Source organism: Leiobunum rupestre, chromosome 5, assembly GCF_980474605.1.
Source record: "Leiobunum rupestre chromosome 5, qqLeiRupe1.1.hap1, whole genome shotgun sequence".
NCBI lineage: Eukaryota > Metazoa > Arthropoda > Arachnida > Opiliones > Sclerosomatidae > Leiobunum > Leiobunum rupestre.
This window is the reverse complement of record NC_143388.1, coordinates 37541361-37561931: the sequence shown is the minus strand read 5'-3', so window position 1 is coordinate 37561931 and position 20571 is coordinate 37541361. Positions and strand designations below refer to the sequence as shown.

The window sequence follows — 20571 nt, the reverse complement described above, 5'->3', positions numbered from 1 at the left end:
ATGCAACAACAAAATTATATATATAACGAATAAACATTTAAATTCCTAAATATTTTCACGACGCCACTTATCTTTATTAGCCCTCCAGGTAACCAGAATGTGTTTCACTATATACAAGTCATGAAAATTTCCTGTCAATTAAAGGGCTTCCTCTAAGGAGATTTCCGGGTTCCGCACGCGCCATTCAAAGATATCTTCATCGCTTTCACCAAGCGGACAATGAAAGAGTACATGGGCGATGTCTTCATAGGCATTCCCACACAGCTTGCAGGCCGGTTCAAAACCAAACAACCGATGCAATGTTGCCTCTCTCCCGTCAGAAGGCAGCCCGTTCTAGCGTCGAACAGGAGGCCACTACACCAAGAACCATCATAACACGATTCGGTTTGTGGCTTCTATTTCACTTGGTAGAGCTTCAGACTATTCTTGCTTTTGACATCATTACGCCAACGCCTCTCCGCCGCTTCATGAACATCTCGCACTACTACAGCAGCCCATTCTCTCTCGTTCGTCGCTGTATTCCGGGTCGTGCCATTGCCATAGACACGATCAAGCTGTACCATACGCTTAAGTAGCCTAGTCTCAACTCCTTGAAGCCTCAGCGATCTAAAAACTATGCCAGGAAGCATGGACGCCGGCATAAGTAACAGCCGCCCTAGGTATTTCAGCTTATTCGTAGTTTCACGTTCCTCCATGCTGCTCCAACCCATTTCACCTTTAATTGCAGCCTTAGCTACGAAAGGGCCCGCCGAAAGTGCAGCACGGCCAACTTATCTCTGAGCATATTCAAAGGCTGTGATTGAGACCCGGGAATACGGTAGAACATCGTTTGCATACGTGATGGTGGGTACTGCCACAGCTTTCCACAAAGTCCTCGATACACTGTATTTGTTATATGATCCATCCGCCATATTCTTGACCGCCCACCGTAGACGGGTAGCTTTAGCTACAAGGTTGCGTTCATGATTTTCCATATAGTTAGGCTTGGAACAGAACAGGACACCAAGATAGCTTTACTCTTCCACCACTTCCAAAGAGGCGTTTTGCAACGTAAAGGGGACCGGGCTAGCTTCCTTTGACGTACCAAACATCAAAACTTTTGATTTCTCTGGGCTAAACCTTAACGCCTTGGAATAAGCATAAGCGGAACATCTATCCAACAGCTCCTATAAATCCGCTGCAGAATGTGCCAAAAGAAAAATGTCATATGCAAACAGTAAGCAAGGGATCGACACTTTGCCAACAGAGGCACCTTTATCCTTCTCCACCTTTTCGATCTTAGCGCCAACTCCCGACTCGGACAAACTCACCGCAAGTCCATTGATATAAGAAATAAACCGTACGGGGGACAGTGGACACCCCTGACGCAAACCTACACCACACCTCAACGCCTCAGTAGTAACACCTTGGGCGTACAGTTTTTTGAATTTGGCGAACGACACTCGGGACAAAGCCGAAGCCACGCAACGTTTTCCACAACTTATCATGATTGACACTGTCGTACTCCTTGTGAAGGTCAAGAAACGCAGAATATATAGAGAGCCCCTGCTTCTGATAGAGTTCAACCAGCTGAGAAAGCACAAAAATATTGTCTGAAATCCTTCTACCTCTTCGAAAACCATACCGAGCTTCATCGAGCAAGCCGTTTAATTCCATATACCCGCTAATGCGTTCTTTCCAAAGTATGGCATACAATTTGTAGAAGACCGACGTTACTGCTATAGGACGATAGGAACTGAGTTCTTCCTCAGCCTTTCCCTTTCCTTTGAAAACCATAGTAACACGTGACTCTTTCCAGCTATCCGGAATATCATTTCGTTAAACAGAAACTAAATACAATCCTTTGCCGGTACAGCCAACTTCGATTTCGCGCGTAATCGAAGTTGGCTGTACCCAGGTAGCGCCCCGGTTCTTTTTATTTTAGGACTACACCACTGAAGACGGTACCACGGTAATTATCACATGGGAAAAAGGGGGAGGTGGGTACCACGGAACTTATCACATGGGAAAAAAGGGGAGGAAAGGCCTTGTTGCGAATTTCGCTGTGTTAAGTGTATCCAGGATAAAAGTGGTTGAAGCGTTAATATATATATGGGGATTTGAGATGTAAAACATTGTACAAGAATTACTATATATTTGAACTGTATTGCATAGTTGTGTAAATGTATCATGTGCTAATATTTATTGTAATGTATAGTATATTTTTGATTAGTAATGTATTTAAAGAAATTGCGCGGAATAATTGTTTGAGTATGCGCGTGAAAGGTTTTCACTCCACGCGCAAAAAGAGCATTTGAAAATTATATTTTGTCAGTTGAAAATTTGTTTTAAAAGGAGTGAGACCGTCGATTAAATTGAGTTTTTTAATATATTAAGAGTTGAGTTATTTAAACGAGATTAAACCGAGTTATAGTGAGAGTTATAGTGCAAAGTGTCAATTATTAATTAAAATAGGAAACGCGGTTTTTCAGTACAAAATGTACAACACCAATGTACAAATGTCATCTTATGTATTGCTGTTTCCGTTTTCAGCCTTCGTTAAAATTTCAACGTTTATTTCTTAATCAAATACGCGGTTTACGGGTAGTAAACAATTGTGGTTGCCATTACGGTTATGTAGTTTTAGTGTGTTTTGATATATACATACAGCGTCGGTCACTAGAAGGCGATATTCCAAAACTACACAATTTTAAAGGTATACGGTAGCCTCGTAAATTACGTATGTGTGTAACACCAAAAATAAAATTTATTGGAATTAATTTACATTTAAAACATTTTATTAACCTCTCAAATACCTGTCCCTTCTTGGCCGCAACGAATGACTCAGGTCTACCTATATATCACCTACTATACTCAGCGTAGCTGAGCTTTTTCCTATATTATATGTCCCTTCTTAAGAACAATACACGCATATATTTCCAGGAATGTTTTATTTGTTATATTTTATAATTTATATAGTTATATATTACATATAATTATATATAAATTATATAAATTATATTTTCGTGGTTATAAGTTCAATTCGAATTACGAAACTCTAAATATGAATTAGTTACAAATTTGAATTTATAATTATTGTTACAAGAGTATGTATAAAATAGTTTTGATTACGGTGTAAAACTATAATCCGAAACGATAATCAATTTAAAATGAACGTATTTAAACATTTAGAAATATACAATGAAAAGAAATAGTTTAAAGCATACATTGACACTTATCATACCAAAACTATATTAATGAACATTTATAAACACATTACAATTTTCTTTTATTTACATATTTCTCAAATTATACTTCTTTACAATAATTTTTAAGTAGTACTAAATTATATTTTTCATAAACATTTTCGCGTGAGTACAATACAGCTAGTAATGTTGTTCTACATTTTTTAGTTACGCAATGAAATTAAGCATTATCCAAAATCCCTGTGTTAAATAAAAAATTTTGATCCGTCCTCCTGATTTCTAAACAACTTTATCAGTATTAGTTTTGGAATTGTATAATGAAAATGCATATTTAATATGTGCACAGTCTACATCTACGCAAATTTTCTGACCAAAATAATTTCTTGGAATATTTAGATTATAATAGAGTGGGTGAATCGTTTTAAATTTTAGTAAAGCATTCCTAACTAAATTTATATCCACCACTGATTGCCAAAGAGTTTTATTCTGGGTAGGCAGCCCATTCACCCTAATAAATAATTGATGATCAGTAGGTAAATGTTTAGGATTCATTTCCACACTTTCAGTGAAGGGAAGAGGCAAATAAACTACACAACTTCTAACGTCTCTCGTTAATCTAGTCAGCTGGCATTTGCGTGAATATGTATGCAAAGTGCAAAACTTACGGTAAACTCTGCGTGGTCTCGCCAGTACCGAGGGGGGTGTAGGGGGTTAAAAAGCACGTTGTTTTTTTCTTTTAATTACCACAATATTTTCCCCTAATAGTGTATGTAGACGAATAATAGTTTGAAACACTTTTACTTTCTGTATTAGCATTTTCTCAATATAATTTAATTTAGAAATGTCATTTGGCACGGGATCTACTTGAAGGCCATTAAGAAAACATTGCGGCGGTATTTTACCCGATTGAAGATACTGCGTACATAACACGCAAAATCGCTTTTCGTCAAACATAAATCGAGCTCCAACGTTACCTTCCAAATCTGCCAGATCATCATCTGCAATATTAACCTTTAAAATATCTGCCACTGTGATTTGAGGCTCTTTGAATTGCCAGGCAGCAACTAAAAGCATTAAACCTTCGTTGCTATCTAAATTATGTGTGTAAAAACAATTTCCCACAAATTTGAGCTTGCTATTCTTAAAACGCTTTTCACAACTATCACAAGGCGAATCATGAAACTCGTACATATCTTTAGTGCTGGCCTTAGGCACGTGCCACACGTGCAACCGCACGTGGCCTCGCGCTAGCCAGAGGCCTCGCGCGAGGTCTCTGGTCAACGTTAGTGGTCTTCTAGTTTTCCGTCTTGCCTCTTGGCAGCCAAAATTTTGGTTTCGTTTACCCGAGCGTTTACCTCAAGTATCTCATTTTCTAAGCCGATAAAAGTACAACAAGCAATTTAAAAATTTTCAAAGTACAACAATAACCATCGCATAAATAATCCAATAACGTACATAGTACATTCGGTAGCCTAGCTCCCTAGATAAATAGTCACGCCCACACGATTGACGAAACCGAATCGGTCGTGCATTTTTGTTACAGCGAGATACATGACGATGGCAGTATCAGCACATTAAGCATGAACTGTAGTCCAATTTGGGTTTTTTTACATTGCTGTAGTATCGTTCAATCACTTTTTCTTCTTCGTGTATCCTGCTTTATCACAAAAAGTAGCAAGAGAGTGCCCTTATCCGCCGTAGCCAATCATTGAATTGGGAATAATACTGCTAGAATTACAATTACGATTTCGGTTGCCATGGTTACGCGGGACCTGTTCTGAGAAGACTGTACGAAATTCATCTTTATAATTATCTATATTTTGTAAAGTTATATGATTCGCGCAAAAATTCAATTGCAATATAGTTGCCACTACTAGAGACAGATGCCGCCACGGTTAAACGATATAGTTGAAAAAGTCTCCATATTGAACGAAATTGGTCCCGCGCCAGCCAGATTTAGTTGTACCTCTTTTTATTAACAACTCAATGTAGCCAATCGACGAACGCCCGAGCCGGCTTTGGAACTAGTAATGTGGAATATCTGGGCACCAAAATTCGTCATCAGTAGAGACAGTAGCCCCGAGGACGATGACCCTTTCGTTTTTGCCCAGTGACCCTGCTATGTGGCCGACTAATATAAGGGATGACCAGAGGACTGAATTGGTTAAAACAGGCCACGTGCAAATCACTGATCACGATTTTCCAGAAGATACCAATGGTAGAAAATTTTCAAAGCCGCATTTTTATCGAATAATTAGCAATGGCGAAAAGAAATTACGAAGTTGGTTGGTATATTCAATTAGTAATGATTCTCTGTTCTGTTTCTGCTGCAAGTTGTTTTCAAAACGTGATATTAAACTTACAAGTACCGCATATAATGATTGGCGTCATTTATCTCAATCCTTAAGTGAACATGACAGCGCTTCTGATCATATTCAGAGCTTACAGAAATGGAAAACTTTGGCTGTAGCATTAAATAAAGAGTCTACACTAGATGATCATCATCAACGAAATATAGACATTGAAAAAAGACATTGGCGATCTGTTATGGAACTTTTGTTTGCTATTGTCCAGACCTTGGCAGAAAGGTCATTGGCATTTCGGGGGCAGTCGGATAAATTATTTTCACCTCAAAACGGAAATTTTTTGGCGCTATTAGAGTTGATCAGCAAGTTTGATCCGGTTATTTCAGAACACGTACACCGTATACAAAACAAAGAAGCAATGGATCATTACTTGGGGAAAAGAATTCAGAATGAAATAATTGATTCGTTAGCTAATGCGATTCTAAAAAAGATCGTGTCAAACGTAAAAGATGCAAAATATTTTGCAGTTATAATGGATTGTACGCCAGATTTGAGCCACAAAGAACAACTTTTCATATTCCTACGATGTGTGATAATTCAAAATGACTCTGTTGCAATTAAAGAACATTTTCTGGGCTATTTGCATATTACCGACAGTACTGGACTGGGACTTGCTAACGTTTTACTTGATTTTCTTAAAACTATGAGTTAGGTCATTGAAAACTATCGTGGACAGTCCTATGACAGCGGATCCAATATGCGAGGGCAGTACAAAGGCGTTCAAGCTAGGTTAAAGGAAATCAACAATTGCGCTTTTTTGTTCCTTGTGCTAACCATACATTAAATCTCATGGTTTGTGATGCAGCGAAGTCTTCCACACAGGGAATTTCATATTTTGGATTAGTACAACGTATTTTCACATTTTTTGCGGCGTCTACAGTTCGTTGGGAAATATTGCGTCAAAGCTATGACGTTACACTAAAATACTTGTCGGAAACGAGATGGGAGAGCCGAATAAAAATCATTAAAGTACTTAAAAGAAAACCTGATTAACGTTCAAAAATCACTTCAGAACGTTGCTGATAGTAGTAATGACAGTGTTGCTGTTTCTGAGGCAACAAGTCTATCATCGATTATATGGTATAAAATATTGTTCGAAATTAATAAAGTTAGCAAGCTTGTTCAAAATCCATCAATGGTCGTAAGTGAAGTCACCAAATTAATTTCCGCAACAATATTGTTTCTGCAAGATATGCGTTGTGATTCATCATTTGATTATTATCGCGTCCACACTAAACATAATTATTACATTTCCTGAAAAACAAATTCGCCGAAAACGTAGACAATTCGATTATGAGACTGCAGACGCGCCTCTAAGTGGAGAACAGCAATTTAAAATCGAATTTTTTAATGTTTTTTAATTGATGTGGCCGTTCAATCCCTCGAAGAACGTTTCCAACTTTTGAAAACCTTTGTGATATCTTTGGTTTCCTGTGCAGCACTAAGCAAATGGAACACTTTAATGACGAAGAATTAAATATATCCTGTGATTAGTTAGAGATTGTTTTAACAGATTCTGCCACCAATGAAGTTGATATTACTGCGGATGAGTTATTTTCAGAAATACAAACTCTTATTAGAATGCGATTAGCCAAAAATTCAATGAAAGCTTTAGAATTTGTGCAATATATACATAAAAATTCGTTGGCTGAAATTTTCCCAAATCTGATTGTAGCTCTTCGAATTAAACTAACACTGCCTGTTTCAGTTGCGAGTGCAGAAAGAAGCTTTTCTAAGCTTAAGCTGAACAAGACATACCTTCGAACAACCATGATTCGAGAAAGGCTAGTAATGATTTCAATTGAAAATGAAATAAGTCATTCATTAGATTTTTCAACCTTAATTGACGATTTTACCACCAGAAAAGTGAGAAAGATTGCATTTTAGTTGTATTTGTATACTTCAATGTAAATAAAAATGTATACTGATAAAATGTGTTAATAATGAATAGAATTTAACGTCATTTAACGAAACTATTTAAAAAATGCGCCAAAAATATTGCCCAAAACAAAGGCCTCGCAAGCAGTGGCGTAAATAGCACCCCCGCAGAACTAGGGCCCCGAAACGTTTATGATTAAAATCGGTGCTATTTAAAAGGGCCCCGAGTTGTTTTTCGCGGGGGGGCCCCGGAGTTCCTAGTTACGCTACTGCTCCCAAGGTGACTTTGCACGTGGCCTCGCAAAGCCTAAGGCCGGCACTGCTCTTTATAGCAAATTACTAGCTGCTTGCCATACTTAGATAGCAGATCAGACTCGTCTAATGAAGGTTGCACTACGTTTGAGTCAGATTCAATATTCGCTTTCCGTAAACCTATCTTGTACCAATGTACTTTATAAGACACTGTAGCTTATCCAAATTACCTATTTTAATAGCCAGACACAGGTTTTTGTTAAAGATCAGACCAAGTTTTAACCTTGTTAATATATTTTATAAGAATACGAAGCGCACTAAGATGTTGAGCTAATTCCCCCAGAATTCTCAAACAACTCGTACATTTCTTAGAATCAAGGCAGTAGAGTGGGTGACCCATTCTAACTTGGTGAGAACCAGCACACTTGTCAATAGTGCTAAATATTTCAAGCCAAACATCCTTTTTGGAATAACCTATTGTCTTGAATTTTTTTTTCAATTCTTTCTACAGACATAGGCCTACTATAACAAATAGCGCCACAATTCCAAGAATGTTTGTTCCCAGTGCCAGATTTACCTGTGTGCTACAGCACAGGGCCTCACAATTTGAACGAGCCTCGCTGCTTCTAGGCTTGCACTCTCCTCTGAAAGGTTACTGATTTTCTGAGATATTGCGCTGTCAAGGTTCAGTTAGCGCATGGCTCCCTCGAGTCCCCCACAACCTTTTTAAATCAGATCTTTTTTCTTTCCTTTCAAAGTTACTTCGGTAAGTTCGGTTATGCCTACCTAACCTTACGCGCGCGAGCCGCGACACGATTCAAAAGTCAAATGAAAGTGACGAAACCGGCAGGCTGACAGCCAGGCCTCTCACTTCACTACAACAAACTTCGAAAATTCTAGAAGCTAGTTTTTACTTTTAAGCAATCAGAAAAAACCTCGCTTAAATTACTTTATCCGAAATAGTCAATTACGTTAATTCAGTATACTATCCTCCCAGTAGGCCAGCGCTCTCTTCAAGAGCGACACGGTCAACTGTGAGCCTGCGATCACGGGCTGTTCGAGATAGCGCCAACAGCACGTGATCAAAGGGGGTTGTCTGGGCGAAGAGGAAACCATGATGGCACGGGTTGCGCTGCGCCGCAGAGCTTCCCAGTGGCCAAGGCAACAATATCGCGCAAAAACGAACTCATAAGGGATTCTCAAAAATCAAAAGGTCTCATATCGGACTCGTGAAAATAATATGGGAAAAATGTTCTACTGAATCGTATCGTCAGGGTTAAAAAGGGTATTTAAAGGCTTTGGCCGATGTTCTCAATCATTGTGAAATTACCACACGTAATGGAACGTTATCGTTACACGACTGAAGAACGTGCGGACATTAATTTTACGTAGCGGATGGTTATACAGATTCTGTTCAACAAATTTACCGTGAAAGGGATCCAAACAAGAATATCTTGAACCCACGAATTTTCGCAAATGTCCATCGTCGATTGCGGAGACCGGCGCCATACAGGTAACATTTGGTAGTTAAACTACTTGTTATTACTCTAAAGTGTAGTAATTACTTTTTAGTAAAGAGACTAACCTGATTTGCTTACAGGCAGCCAATCATGACAGAGTCCGACCAGATACAATCATTCTTCTGCTTCGCGTGCTCTTCACGATGACGGACAGCACTCTTATCATCGGCAAAAGGTCCACGATCTTACAGCAGCCGATTTCCCATTGAGTGTGGATTTTTGCGCGATGGTTTGCAGAACGTTCCGTTCAAGATTCCGTTTTTCCAACCACTGTGCTTTTCAGTGACGAAGACACATTTTCCAGGGATGGTGTTTTTAACACTCACAACCAGCTCGAATGGGCTCATGTAAATCATCGTGCGACGTTTACCCGTGGTTATCAGGAAAGATTTTCTGTTAACTTCTGGGCTGGATTAATGGAGACGATTTGATTGGTCCTTACATGTTGCCACCAAAAGTCAATGGGACGACGTAGAGTGCTTTTCCGCTTGATGAGTTACCTGACCTTCTTGATGATGCCCCGTTAGCAATTTTACGATAAATGTGGTTTCAGTATGACGAGGTTCCGGCTCACTTTTCCTTGCGGGTTTGTAAGTTCCTCAACGAACAATTTCCACAGAAATGGATTGGTCGAGGAGGTCCAGTCGCCAGGCCTGCAAGATCTAAAGACGCTAGTCTTTTTCCTGTGGGCTGGATGAAAGATTTTGTTTAGGAAACTCCAGTCTAATCAGATGTGGATTTAGTTGTAATAATTAACGCCGCTGTGGAACCCATTCGTATCACATCGGGAGTGATCGAGAACATACGTTCATCTCTTCTTCGCAGCTGCCTTCTTTTCTATGAGTTGGAAGACGATATTTTGAGCGTTAAAAAAATAACGTTTCGCACACGATAATGTTTTGCTTCTTTATTTTATAAAGTCCCATTTTCCTCCTACCCCTGAAATCGGTTTACCTATCTGGGTTCTTGAGTTTGTGTGGTAGCCTACTGTACTGTTAGGCATCTTCAGGCCGAACTTTAAAACACTATAGCGCTTGTCTAATTCGTTGCAGAGAATCGCCACGAAGACAGTTACACATCTTTACTCAACACCTCAAATTTCCTGTACTGAATTTTTAAACACCCTGTATAATATTAAAGCCGCGACTTGCTTTAACACCGCTATTGCTCTACGATTTGGACCTTAATGGGGGGGGGGTGGAATAACGTGGGAGAGTGAGATTGGTGTATAGCGAGAAGCCTTCACACCAGGCGCGCAATTTACAAAGTTTTACCCGGAAATGGAGCCGTGGTACACAATATTCAGCCTGGGCGTACAAAAATACAGAAGAGGGCACAGAAAAATAAGCAATTTAACAAAAATTAAGTTCGAATAGCTTGTCGCAATAAGGCACACGTAGCTGTGATGACCGCGGAAGAACCCCTATGCATTGCCGTGAGAACCGCAACGACAGTTTCTGGAAATGCACAGTTGTTTAATGTCTGTAGAAGAGAACGTCGGGACTTACGGTGCTTGGGGCAGTCAAATAAAACATGCTGAGGATCTTCCCGTGCCCCACAGTGAGTCTGTGGGGCTTAAACGATATCAACTGTGGGTAGAATTGGTGGGGAGCCATCCACACCCGAGCCGCGCCAGTAGAGTGACGTCAGGCCGCGAGAGTTTAACGGTGAAGACATCCCTAGAACTGGGGAATGGCTTCTCTTCGCGTAGGGGCCAGGAGCCCGGAATAGACTGCCAGCACTGTGTCCACGCGGAGAGGACCAACCACGCACAGGCACCCTTTAATTCCGCTAAAGTAGAAGGTAGAAGGAAGTCTACCTTCGAAGGACGAATCAACCGGCGGACTCATTAACAGGAACGCCACCGTGAGCCGGACACCGCAAGAAGGTAATTGAGCTAGTGTACCGATCGCGTAAATTATGAATAAGCGTAACCACCGGGTCAAGAGATCGCTGACATAGTTGCGTGAGAGCACTTTGTGAGTCTGAACAAATCACTACAGCTCCTTTAAGATGCGTGAACACGTATGAGAGGGCCATTTGGATCGCGAAGAGCTCTATCCTATTAATAGGATGAACTGAGTCAACCAGCGAAGTCACACCCACCTTGAGAGAGGGAATCGAGAATGCCGCACCCGCGACACCTGAATCAGGAGCCGTTGAGCCGCCCGTTGCGTCTGTGAAGTGAGGATCTAAGGCTTCAAAGAATAGTTGACGTAACTGTATAGAATTTAATTCCGCCTTGGGAGTAGATAGCCAGCGCAGAATGATCGTGGCCTCTGGTGGCACCCATGGCGGGTAGTATGTAATGGGTAGGTGACTTCTGGAGGAGTGCAAGAGCCTGTCCAGATTGTGCAGCTGCGCTCACACGAAAGGGAGCCTGTTTGCTGGGAACCTGTGTTCAAGTACCTCCATGAGGGCCCCTATAAATATGTTAAGCACAGGGCCCCCCGTAGTCTAAATCCGGCACTGTTTGTTCTCTTTTATTTTTCACCATTCCCTTCATCAGCATTTCCAATAAGAGGTATTATGTTATGTACTCATCCTTTAACATCAATTACAAGTGGTTTTTCCTCCATCATATTTGTGCATGGTTGATGCATGGACTAACAAAACGTTTTGTTAGTCCATGGTTCATACGACGTTTCCCAAAAATACGATTCACTGGTAGCATTGTGATATTTTTTACCACTAAAGTAATCAATCAAATGATCAACAAGTTCCTTACATTTAATAGATAGTGTTTTACATAATGTATCAAATCTTTTCTGTATTACCGCTTTATAATTTAAAGCTTTCCTAGACAATAATTTTAAATTCAATATATTTGGGGTTACATTTAGAAATAAATTTACCTGATCCATCTTCAAATTCGTTTTTTAGCATTTTTTATACCAACAAAGTTTGCTGAACAATTGTTTTTTTCTTTTATATAGGAAATATCTAAAAAACCGAAAGATTAATCTGAATTTCTCTTATTATGTTAAGTCATTTCTAAATCCCGGGTTTCTGTAACACTTTAAATAGCTTTAGTTATAGGACACTAACCACACTCAATCGATAATTGATTTTCTAAAGTCAGTTTCCTTTTTTTAAGGGGTGGAAGGGTAATTTTTTGTACGTTTTCTTTTCATTTGTTAAATTTGTTGCTGAACAAATTAACGGCCCTAATTGTATTACCACTACAATTGCGAACAACTAGCCGTTGAAAATTCCCATTATTATTATTATCAGAATTTTAACTATTTAATTTCTCGTATGACTATCAATAGTATTTCTCTTACCACCAGCGGGGGTTTTTCTCTTAACACCAGTGTTGTTGTTTATCGTACCACCAGTGTTATTTTCAAAGATATCATTTTCAAAAATATTTAAATATAAATATTTAAAAAAACAAGTAGCGAATTATTGGGTGTAGGTTTTTAACGCCTTAAAAGATGTCGCTATACCGTAACTACTACTAAATTAAGCGGATCCTAAAAAAACATTACATTTTCCATAGGGAATGTATCATATGTACAGGGATGTCATTCTGGTGGGGAAGAAGGGGATTGGTACCTCTGATTTTTACCAGTTAAAAAAGTTAATAAATATGCATTTAACAGCATTAGAAACGTCTTGTTTCTAGTGCGAAAGGAAGATTAAATTAAACATTAACTTACATAGTAAGTGTTTGGTAGTATTTTAAATACTTTTTGAGTATTTTGTACTTTTTTCAAATACTTTTTCAGTGTTTTGTATTTTATTTCGAATACTTTTTCTGTGTTTTGTAATTTATTGCGAATACTTTTTCAGTGTTTTGTATTTTATTTCAAATACTTAAAAAAATATTTAGTATAATATTTAAATAATTTTTTTGTATTTTGAACAAAATACAGATTTTTATTAGCAAAAATACTTTATCCATCAAATAGTCTCCATACAACACCATCAAGCGGAAGAAATACGTCTAATTCATACTCCCGCACAAACTCGTGAAGCATTCCGGTTATCGGCCGTGGTGGCGTTGCAGTAGGGAGGACTCGAGACTTACGAGACAATCTGCCTTTTAGATGGCGCACAAAAGTGGAATATTTTCAATCTTTCGAACAGTCTTTCATTTTTTCCGCTAATCAAGAATTCACAGTATTTTGAGTATTTAAATATTTTAAAATACTAAAATGAAGTATTTTATTTATTTTCAATACTTTATGCTGTGGGTATTTAGTATTCTATTTTAAATACTTTACCGTATTTGAGTATTTAGTATTATATTTTAAATACTTTACCGTATTTGAGTATTTAGTATTCTATTTTAAATACTTTACAGTATTTGAGTATTCAGTATTTTGTTAAATACCGAAATTAAAGTATTTTACCCAACAAAGGGGGTTCTAAGTATGTGAATATTAAGAGGAGTCGATAAGAGGTGAAAATGTAGTACAGTCAAAGTTAGGTCCAAGGAGGGGGAGTCTGGACCTTGAAAACCCCCTTGTCTACTGAAGAAGAATAATAATAATTGAAGTATTATGATATGATTCCGTTTTGTAAACAGGATATAAATTAATTTGTATTATTAAATTAAAATCTTAAATATAAATATTTTAACTCCCTTTTGAAGAGATTTGAACTCATCTTCCCCATAACCGCATTTAGCGCAAATAACACATTTAACCATTCGACCACGCACGGATAATAAAGAGGGAAGTACAAAAAGTCTTAATAATCGAAGTGTAAGCCAATACTTACTTAAAACACGAGCTAAAGCATCGCGGCGATTTTCCATTTTCTTTTTGATGATGGAGTAGAGACATAATCAATGGAGGCTAGACAACCAAGGGAAAATATTTGGAGCCGTAGTAGTTACGACGGAACGGACGAGGCTTACGACGAAATGGTGGATTTCTTACAAAGAACGTACGGACGAAAGGATTTAATTATTCAAAAGCACCTAAAGACTCTTATGAAAATTGAAGCGGTTACAAATTCCGAGAACAGTTCGACCTGTAGAAACGTCTTCTCCAAATCCGCTACAACCGCTATTTCGACTAAACCTTCTGTGAGGACTTCTGCTTTCATTTGTGGGATCGCAATACCCAGTACAGAACACTTCCTATCATAATATGTATAGTACTTCCACTTTTTTCTGATTCCGACGGTTCGTCAGTGAGTTGTAAACCTCTATTCTTCATGAAGACCTCTATTTCTTTACAGTTGGCAGTAGTCTCCGCTTGACACAAGTAAGGAACTTCTATGGCTTCGATAGTCACGGTACCTCGTCCCGTCTTTGCGTTCTCTAAAGTTAGCCTGACTCGTCTTCTCTGCACTCTCGCTCCGATTTTATCTCCAAAAATATGCAAGGTCAAAATTGAAGTACCAACGACTGGCCAGTTAAGTTCTTTCACTAGATCTTCATGTATGAAGGTCGCTTCACTGCCATCATCCAGCAGACATCTAACTTGCATTTGACCACTTGAGGCGTTTAAGGGATTTCGAGCTACTGCTTAGGCGGTTTTCATTAGAATTTCACTCTGAAAATGTACCGCGCTCACTTCTACGCTCTTCGGAGCAGTGTCCTTAATATTATTGTTTCTTTCTTGAGTACTTTCTTCCATATTACTTATTCTTGATGATTTTTTATGAGCAGTATTTTTTTCACACACGACCATGTTGTGACGTTGGCCTCCGCACAATCTGCAATTTCTGGAATTTGACGAACAATTGCTAGCGTCATGATTACGTTGAATACAAATGGAACAACGACCTTGGCGTTTCACCTTTTCTCGTTTCTCTACTAAAGTAAAATTCCTGCAGTTGGACGAAGCGTGGGACTCCTTTTCGCAGAATATGCAGAAAATATTCCTTTGATCAACTTGAGTTGAGAACGCGGAAGTTGAAGACACGTGTCCTTTGTAGCGATCGTTCTTGTTTTCGTACCTTGACGTTTTTGTTTCCGTCAACGACTCTGATTTTTCGATTCCACCACTTGGACCCATCATAAATGCACGTTCACGACTTTCTAACTCCTTGCGCTAGAATTCGATTAAATTTTCTACATTCCACTCAGCATCTACGGATCACGCGCGACTGAATTCTAAAAGAATATCTGATGGCAATCTCTCTAAAATCGCGGGACACAAACATGTATCGTTCGAAGAGGAAATTTACTCCCATCAATTTTAAATTCCTAACATTAACTTCGCAAGTTTCTAACAACTGGCGTAAGGCCTTTAAATTCATTCGAGTAAATACTTGCGAGAAATTAAAGTACAGAGATGTTAGTTTGGCCAATTCAACGAGGAAAGAATTTACGAAGAACTACACTGTTTCTGCGACAGTAGTACCAAAGCGTACGCGGCTGTGGTATATGTCCGTTACATCACAGTTTCGAATCGAATCGGTGTGTCACTGGTAACATCGAACTCAAGAGTCACGCCTTTAAAAAACTTATGTTCACTTCCGAGACTTGAGCTTATGGCGTGTCTTCTAGGCGCTGAACTTTCAAACTACACCAAGGACGTATTTTCAGAGACCATCAAAACTCACATGTGGACAGACTCTATGATTGCGATGCACTGGATAAAGGGAGAGGAGAAAACGTGGAAACCGTTCGTTTCAAATAGAACAGCCGAGATAAGGAGAATTTCAGAACCAAATAATTGGACGCACTACCCAGGCACTGATAATCCCGCTGAGCTTCCGACTAGAGGAATTTCAGCCTCCGGAATTATCAAGAGTAATTTATGGTGGAATGGACCGACTTGGTTGAAGTTGGATAAAACGTATAGGCCCAGTAATGTCGCCACTCCAACGGGCACCGAATTAAATGATATTGAAGTAGAACTGAAAAAAGACAGTTGTCAGAGTGAGAGTTGAAGAGAAAAAGAGAATTCAAGATTTAGTTGATCCAACCCGCTACAGTACAATGTACAAACTTCTAGCAGTCACTGCTTATATCTACCGATATATCGATCGCGTCATGAAAAATATTCGAACAGGACCACTCAGAGCTGAAGAACTCCGTAATGCGGAAAAAATTTGGATTAAGGCAATTCAACTTCGAGATTACGAGAAGGAGATTGCAGAGCTAAAAGAAAACACAGAGAAAAATAACCCAGCGATGGGATCGGAAATACCAATGTTAATTAAGAAACATTCTAACATTGTTACCTTGAAACCTATCTCGACGAAGAAGGAATTTTGCGCGTTGAAGGCAGATTGGAAAAACATCCGGACATGACATACGAAGAAAAATTTCCGATAATTATTGGTAAAAAAACAGAGATTTGCAGAATTGTTAGTGATAGAAAGCCACGAGCGATCATATCATGGAGGAGTACAAGCTGCATTCACCCAACTGAAGTCAAGATTTTGGATTATTTCCAAAAGGCAATTGATACGATCGCAACTGCAAAAATGTAGTTTGTGCAAGAAGTTTAAAAGTAAACCACTGGAACGTTCCAGTGGTCCTCTACCTAGGGAGAGAGTTACCGAAGTACCACCGTTTCATACGGTCGGAATCGACTTTGCGGGACCACTCTACCTAGAAGGCAAAACCACTTAAAAGGCTTAGGTGTGCCTATTTACCTGCGCCGTGAGCAGAGCGATTCACCTAGAGTTAGTGCTGTCGTTAAATGGCAAAGAGTTCATATGGGCATTCCGCAGAATGGTATCGTGAAGAGGTTTGCCAACCGACGTATTCACGGATAATGCAACTAACTTTACCAAGGCAAATGCGGACTTAAAATTATTGTGGAAAAACCTAAAATCGGACGAACTTAAAGCCTTCTTTGGTAAAAAAGGAAGAAACAGGAAATTTATCGTGGAGAAGGCAGCGTGGTGGGGAGGATTTTGGGAGCGTATGGTGCGCTCAACTAAAACTGCGCTACGAAAAACACTAGGACGCTCCCTCCTCAATTTTCAAGAGATGGAGACCGTGCTGACCGAAATCGAAGCGGCGATCAATTCGAGACCGCTTACTTTCTGACGTGAACGAACGCACTCCTCTAACACCCGCGCATTTGTTAATCGGAATAAGAATAACCAGCATTCCTACCCAACGAGCAGCGACCGCGAGAGACCATAGCACTTGCAAATGAGACATGAAAAAGAGAATAAATAACAGAATTTATTTACAGGAACGACTGTGGCGTCGTTGGAAAAATAAATATTTGATGGAGCTAATAGATTAATATAATTTATAAATATTTAATTAAATATAAGATTAATATAATTTATAAATATTTAATTAAATATAAGATTAATATAATTTATAAATATTTAATTAAATAAAAGATTAATATAAGTTATAAATATTTAATTAAATAAAAGATTAATATAATGTATAAATATTTAATTATATATAAGATTAATATAATTTATAAATATTTAATTATATATAAGATTAATATAATTTATTAATATTTAATTAAATATAGGATTAATATAATTTATAAATATTTAATTATATATAAGATTAATATAATTTATTAATATTTAATTAAATATAGGATTAATATAATTTATAAATATTTAATTAAATATAAGATTAATATAATTTATAAATATTTAATTAAATATAAGATTAATATAATTTATAAATATTTAATTAAATATAAGATTAATATAATTTATAAATATTTAATTAAATATAAGATTAATATAATTTATAAATATTTAATTAAATATAAGATTAATATAATTTATAAATATTTAATTAAATATAAGATTAATATAATTTATAAATATTTAAAATGATGTAGAATAAATTATAGTACCTAACGTTATAGCTTTGTGAAGGACATTCGTCAAAGCTGTTTTTTTTAGAAAAACACCGTAAATTAACAAGCGTTGGTGGCTGAGTGGTTAGAGTACATCTCTTGCACGAGGCAGACCCAGGTTCGATTCCCGGCCGGCGCCGAAAAATCGCAAATTGATACTAAGACGAATACCGTGTACAATTGGTGGAAACCCTGCCATTGGACGTTGAGAGGTTGCATAACACTCAGCACTCGGTCCGTCTCAAAGTCATTAAGAAGAAGTTGGAGATAAAACGCCCATCCAAACACAACAAACACAACATCCACAACCATCATAACACAAACACAACAAACTCAACACCCAAAACCGTCATAACACAAGCTCAACAAACTCAACATTCACAACCTACACATGAACATTACAATAACGAAATATCCAATCAAACTGAATTAAAACTGTCGCGACGGTGAGAGTTGACGAAAAAAAGAACAACCAGACCAAACCCAACCGCAAATCGATCCGTTAACGCTCACCGTCAGACTGAGGTTTTGCCAACCCTTCGAGAAACTGCGAAAGCAGAGATTTCGAGAAACTGCGTACGCAATGATTAACCTTTGCCCCGAAAATGCGAATGCGTTCGCAGGCCTGACAGACAGACCCACAGACAGACAGACACGGTGATTGTATAACCCCTCCTAGGGGTAAAAAGAGCTATTTCCCCTTAATCAAGATAATTAAATTGGAGTAATAGGCGATGCTTACAACGTATAACCTGAAGTAACAAATAAGTGTGACACTTATCGGAGTAATACGTGATGCTTACAACGTATCACCTGAAGTAACAAATAAGTGTGGCACTTATCGGAGGGCGTTCTAATATGACCAAAAGTAACAAATGAGTGTGACACTTATTGGAGTAATAGGCGATGCTCACAAAGTATGGTCTGAAGTAACAAATAAGTGTGACAGTTGTCGGAGTAATAGGCGATGCTTACAACGTATGGCCTGAAGTAACAAATAAGTGTGACACTTATTGGAGTAATAGGCAATGCTTACAACGAATGACCTGAAGTAACAAATAAGTGTGACACTTATCGGAGGCTGTTCTAATATGACCGAAAGTAACAAATTAGTGTGACACTTATTGGAGTAATAGGCGATGCTTACAGCGTATGGCTTGAAGTAACAAATAAGTGTGACACTTATCGGAGTAATAGGCGATGCTTACAGCGTATGGCCTGAAGTAACAAATAAGTGTGACACTTATCGGAGTAATATTCGATGCTTACAAAGTATGGCCTGAAGTAACAACAAATAAGTGTGACACTTATCGGAAGCTGTTCTAATATGACCGAAAGTAACAAATTAGTGTGACACTTATTGGAGTAATAGGCGATGCTTACAGCGTATGGCCTGAAGTAACAAATAAGTGTGACACTTATCGGAGTAATAGGCGATGCTTACAGCGTATGGCCTGAAGTAACAAATAAGTGTGACACTTATCGGAGTAATAGGAGATGCTAACAACGTATGACCTGAAGTAACAAATAAGTGTGACACTGATTGGAGTAATACGCGATGCTTACAACGTATGATCTGAAGTAACAAATATTTTTACAGATTCCTTAATAACCTTGTTTTTTATAATTAGTGAAACCAAAATTAGAAAACTTTAACCCGTGGCCAGCCTGACTTTTGTTATTACAGATTCCTTAATCACCTTATAATGATCTTTTTAGGTATATTTGCCAAATTATGATAAACCACATTTCTAATGATAAAAGAAACTTTAATGATCTTATTAGGCATATTTGCCAAATTTCTAATGATAAGCCAAATTTCTAATAATAAAATGCTTTAACATTGAAGCTCTAGTTTATTTAATAAAGAAAAATACGTACATAGGTTAAATTAAATAGTGTTAAATAGAAAATATATACGTAGGTTGAATGAAATACAAAAAATCTTTACATATACATAAATGTTAAATTAAATATAAAAATCTTTATATATACATAGGTTAAATTAAATAGAAAAATATATATATAGGTTAAATTAAATATAAAAATCTTTATATATACATAGGTTAAATTAAATAGAAAAATATATACATAGGTTAAATTAAATATAAAAATCTTTATATATACATAGGTTAAATTAAATAGAAAAATACATACATAGGTTAAATTAAATAGAAAAATATATACATAGGTTAAATTAAATAGAAAAATACATACATAGGTTAAATGAAATAGAAAAATATATACATAGGTTAAATTAAATAGAAAAATATATACATAGGTAATATATTAAACAGTTGGTTCGTGTTCGGTTTCCTCAGCAGTTGGTTCCTTAGCGTTTGGCTCGTCAGCAGTTGGCTTGCCAACGACTGGCTCGTTATCGCCATTCAACTTCTTTTTGGGGGGGGGGGAAACGAGGCCCTCCGCCACAAAAGTATACAAATAGTCATCCTCGTCTCTTTAAGCTTGTCTTAGATTTTTATAACGCACATTATCCCTTTTGCCGATTGGAAATTCGTTAGTTCAAATTCAAACTCTGAAGTATTCTTTGTGTTATGAGTATATTTGTGATTCTATACAATATGACCTGTTTGATAGTTCCAATTCTTAA

General features: G+C 37.7%; 2 protein-coding genes across 2 annotated transcripts; both read left to right on the top strand.

Annotated features, from left to right (window-relative positions):
* The first annotated feature begins 5273 nt into the window (after positions 1–5273).
* On the top strand, positions 5274–6203 carry LOC149944398 (zinc finger MYM-type protein 1-like). The gene has a single exon (XM_090176339.1). The coding sequence runs from the start codon at positions 5274–5276 to the stop codon at positions 6201–6203; it is 930 nt and encodes a 309-aa protein (XP_090032465.1).
* Positions 6204–15654: 9451 nt separating this feature from the next.
* LOC149944397 (uncharacterized) lies at positions 15655–16744 on the top strand. Its single transcript, XM_090176338.1, has 3 exons — positions 15655–16045; positions 16122–16393; positions 16463–16744. Exons 1-3 carry the CDS (start codon positions 15655–15657, stop codon positions 16742–16744), a joined length of 945 nt encoding a protein of 314 aa, XP_090032464.1.
* The last annotated feature ends 3827 nt before the right edge of the window (positions 16745–20571 follow it).

Bases quoted from the DNA above. Each gene is read 5' to 3' on its own strand.
- LOC149944398 (XM_090176339.1), top strand. From the start codon at position 5,274: ATGACCCTTTCGTTTTTGCCCAGTGACCCTGCTATGTGGCCGACTAAT.
- LOC149944397 (XM_090176338.1), top strand. From the start codon at position 15,655: ATGGCGTGTCTTCTAGGCGCTGAACTTTCAAACTACACCAAGGACGTA. The intron at 16,046-16,121 runs GTGAGAGTTGAA...ACAAACTTCTAG, and splicing joins GAAAAAAGACAGTTGTCAGA to CAGTCACTGCTTATATCTAC. The intron at 16,394-16,462 runs GCAGATTGGAAA...GTAAAAAAACAG, and splicing joins AGGAATTTTGCGCGTTGAAG to AGATTTGCAGAATTGTTAGT.